A 4546-nucleotide genomic window follows, 5' to 3' on the forward strand; every position below is an offset into this window, starting at 1 on the left:
ATGATATGTCCCCCGTCTATTAATTTTGCTGCATATCCTAATTTCCGAGGCATTTGACTAATTCTGTATGATATTTTCCACAATTAAATTCATACAGGTGTGTGTATGTGAGTACGTGTAATGTTCAAGATGCGTCCGGATTACGATTTCTTTGTCTACTTACTAGCTTGGGAGCAGGGGACATGTATCTTTGTAACATTCTCGAAATGCATTGCATTTAGCATTTGCTATACAGTTATTTGGAAAATGCAATTTTGTTTTTGCATAAAAATCCTGATAATTTTGCGGATACATGCATGCATGAATATATCTCCGAATGAGTACATCCCAAAATTGGTTCCCGCCTTCCTCCACATTTTTCGGGTTGTAAATATTTAGATATCAATATTATATACAAAAATGCAAAGTTTTTGAAAAAAAAATCTATTTTTTTTCCAAATATGATGTGACAGTATGTAAATAATAATTTTTTTAACAATAATATAAGAACATACGTGTATATATATATGAGCTCACCAATTAAAATTTATCACTTACCATTTACGTTATTTAATAAAATATAATTATGATACGTAATACTATTCATATCATATTGCTAACCCTGCAATATTATTATTTTTATAAATTAGATGGGCGCCACATGACAACTTCTGTTTATTGATACTTATTTTTCCAATCTTTTATAAGTGAAACAATAGCTTTTTATTTACAGAGAGTTCTTAATAGGCTTCCCTTTTATAATTAAGCCTTCTTGGGCCTGTATCTAAAATTCTATTTCTATCCCTATTATAGTTGAGTCATATTCTTTTTTGGCCCTACAATCTTATATTATAATTTATCTTTTGTGGAGATTTATCTGCAAAAATACTCTCTAATTATTTAGAAAATTAACAAGAGAAAGAGGAAAAATTGAAGTCTCGAATTTTTTTTTTTGAAATAAAGCCTCGATTTTAATCCAGGAGTGTCTTGAATTTTCTAAAATAATAATTTAAAATGTGTACCGCAACTGAAGGATTGTAGCCGACCACAATTATTTAAAATAATTATGATTTATTGAAATTAGTATAGTATTTTTTGCAAGTGAAAAAAAGAGAGCAGACATATATTATCTTATAATAACTTTGATTTTTCTAAAAAAATTAACGGACAATTGACTTAAAAAAGAAAACCATAATTTATTACATTAAAAAAATAGCCATTCAAAGTCCAAAGCTAGTATTTGCCCAAAACACGTCAAATCCCGGTTGACATCCACGCGTACTCATAGTCGGCAAGGTGGGACCCACAAACCTATGATTATCCTTAATCCCCCTTATTTGTTTCCCTAAGAAGCCCACTAATCTTCAAATTTGGAAACAACTAGGAACGAACGTAAGCTAACTGAAACCCAACACGTGTCACACGGTTTCCGTGACAGCAAGTACCATGCCGCAGCCATCCCTTTACTTACACGTTTGCATATCAAAATCTTTTATATTTTAACGCCATGTGTCCTTAATGATCTCAGTACTCATGTTAAAGTTGTTCTACTTATAGATAGATAGATAGCCCAACTGCTTCTTAGTTTCATACTCGACACAAAAACATAAAACACACAATATTTTTCTACTTGCACTCACACTTTTAATGATTCAATTCTTTGATCACAATGATCGCCGGATATTAAATTTTCCGGCGATTCATCCTTGTGAGAACATTTCTCCGAGGACTCTTTTGGAGTCATTAGTCACTCTGTCTCGAAAAATTTCAAATTTTCATTCGAAATTTTTAGCCACTCAAAGAAAAAATTCGAAACAAACAATTCGACAAGTGGGAATTTTATTAATGTTCTTGGAAGAGCTTCAAGAATCAAGAATTGTTTTACCCGAGTCAATAACTCTTTGTTTCTCCGAGCTTCACCTCACTTTTCAAAGAATTTTATTCTTGTTACAAGATATTACACGAGAAGGTGCGAGAATTTGGATTTTAATGAAGGCTCATTTTGTAGCAAGTCAGTTCTCGGTTTTAGTTAGAACAGTAGCTACAGCTCTAGATGTTCTTGAGTTGAATTCGATTCGTGTTTCGAGTGAGGTTAAGGAGTTAGTTGGATTAGTAGCTAATCAGGCTAGGAGAGTTAAGTTGGAGCTTGATTTTGATGATGATCAGGCTATGAAGAAGGTGATTGTGATAATTAATCAGTTTGAGAATAAATTTGAGCCTGATCAGGGGATGATCAAGGGAGTTCTTGATTATTTGGGAATAAAAAGCTGGGGTGAGTGTCATAAGGAGGTTAAGTTCTTGGAGGAATTGATTGGTTTGATGTGTTTGGATAATAATGAAAGGGAGATGCCTTTGCTTAGTAGTTTAGCTGGGCTTATGAGGTATTGTAGGGGAGTTATCTTTGAGAATTCGGATTTTCGAGAAGGTGGACAGGTAGATGGGAGAGGTAATTTGGAAGTGGAAGTGGTTAGTTTCTTGAATCTTGAAGATTTTCGATGTCCGATTTCTCTGGAGTTGATGACTGATCCTGTGACAGTGTCTACTGGTCAGACTTATGATAGAGCTTCTATACTAAAATGGTTCAAGTCAGGGAACCTCATTTGTCCGAAAACAGGAGAAAAGCTGAAAAACACAGAGTTGGTGGCTAATTCAAGTCTTAGAAAAATTATCCAACAGTTTTGTGCTGATCATGGGGTTTCAATGGCAAAGACAAAAAAGAAGAATAGTGATATATCTAGGACTATTCTTCCAGGTAGCCCAGCTGCTGCGGAAGCAATCAGGTTTCTATCTGGATTCCTAGCCAACAGGCTTAGTAATGGCACAAATGAGCAGAAGATGAAAGCAGCCCATGAGGTCCGTTTATTAGGAAAATCGAGCATTTTCAATAGATACTGCTTGATTGAAGCAGGCACACTTCCACCTCTACTGATGCTACTTGCTTCAACTGATTCGCTCACGCAGGAGAATGCAATTTCAGCTATATTGAAGCTATCAAAACATTCCAAAGGCAAGAAACAAGTCATTGAGAATGAAGGCCTTAACTTGATTGTTAATGTTTTGAAAAATGGGCTTAAGTTGGAAGCGCGACAAACAGCAGCTGCGACCATATTTTATCTGTCATCAGTTGACAAATATAGGAAATTGTTGGGAGAAACAACTCTGGCAATCCCAGCTTTGGTTGATCTGATCAAAGAGGGGACCAATTGTGGGAAGAAGAATGCAGTGGTGGCAATTTTTGGGCTTCTTTTATACCCTCGAAACCATCACAGAGTTCTTGCAGCTGGTACTGTTCAAGTACTGACTAATGTATTGGCTACTTCAGATAAGAAAGATATTATAACAGATTCATTAGCAATTTTTGCAAAACTTTCAGAGAGTTCTGAAGGATCAACCACGATTGTTCAAGCTTCTGCCTTATCCGTTATATTAAGGATTTTCAAGAATTTGGCTTCGCGGTCAGGGAAGGAGTACTGCGCTTCAATCTTGCTGTCTTTATGTCACCATTGTGGAGCAGAGGTAATTGGTGTATTGGCAAAAGACCCTGGCCTCATGACTGCACTCTATTCACTCCTTAGCGATGTTGATGGCACCTCTCATTCCAACAAGAAAGCTCGTATGATCATCAACATCATTCATAAGTTCCACGAGACAAGCACTTCTCAATTGATCAATCGCCAAGTTCACGAGCAGTCCATTCATGTGCAGTGAAGGGGTTATAAATATATTCCACAACTTGATAGAGTATCCATGATTCTTGTGATCTTAGCTCAGTTTTTTCACGAGCTAAGTTCTAGTGCCAGGGCAGTTTTTTGTATTTAGTTTAGACAAACACACTTGTATATAGATAGATACATACTGTAATGGTAATAATCAAACATTTGTATTTGAGTTGGCTTGGCTTATAAATAAAACATTGGATAGCAGAATGCAAAAGCAACTTATTCATGTTTAGTGAACTTGTGTTAATATTCTTTAGCGTTATAGATCCTTTGTGCATAGAAAACACATATATAGAAAACTGGTGTTCTGGACACAAAAACATTCACATTAAGATTTTTTGGTCATTTTTTGGGTGAGAATCTTGAGCCGGCCTTTGGAACCAACTTTCGCCGTGAAAAATGAATGTGTACGGGAATAAAATAAGCATAATTTATTTTAAATTCAGGAATTCAATTTCTAAAATTGAAATTCAGGATTTTGAATTTCATGATATTGTTTGGTAATTAATAGAACTTGGTTCTTTAAATCGATTGTGTTAGTTAAGGTCCGGGCTCTATGCTTGGCAATTTGGAAATTATTCAAAAATCAAATAAAATAAAATAATACAAAATTGAGATGAAAGTAACACACTATCGGGGACACCCTCTGTCGCAGCCTCCAGACTCACACTCACAACCATCTTCATGAAAAATCCACCTCCCTTCCCCATTTCTCTTTCTCTCTCTCTGAATCTCTCTACCCAAGCATATCTCTCTCTCACAAACACAATCACTCTCCTATATATATTTTATAAACATGCGCCCAAAACACTTACATTCTTATATATATGTATATATATTATATACAT

At 35.2% G+C, this 4546-nt stretch overlaps 1 protein-coding gene across 1 annotated transcript; it reads left to right on the forward strand.

Moving 5' to 3' along the window:
- Nucleotides 1-1522: 1522 nt before the first annotated feature.
- LOC141723687 (U-box domain-containing protein 19-like) lies at nt 1523-3930 on the forward strand. The gene has a single exon (XM_074525548.1). The coding sequence runs from the start codon at nt 1627-1629 to the stop codon at nt 3685-3687; it is 2061 nt and encodes a 686-aa protein (XP_074381649.1). The 5' UTR covers nt 1523-1626; the 3' UTR covers nt 3688-3930.
- Nucleotides 3931-4546: the final 616 nt, after the last annotated feature.

Source organism: Apium graveolens, chromosome 5 (assembly GCF_009905375.1).
Source record: "Apium graveolens cultivar Ventura chromosome 5, ASM990537v1, whole genome shotgun sequence".
Lineage (NCBI taxonomy): Eukaryota > Viridiplantae > Streptophyta > Magnoliopsida > Apiales > Apiaceae > Apium > Apium graveolens.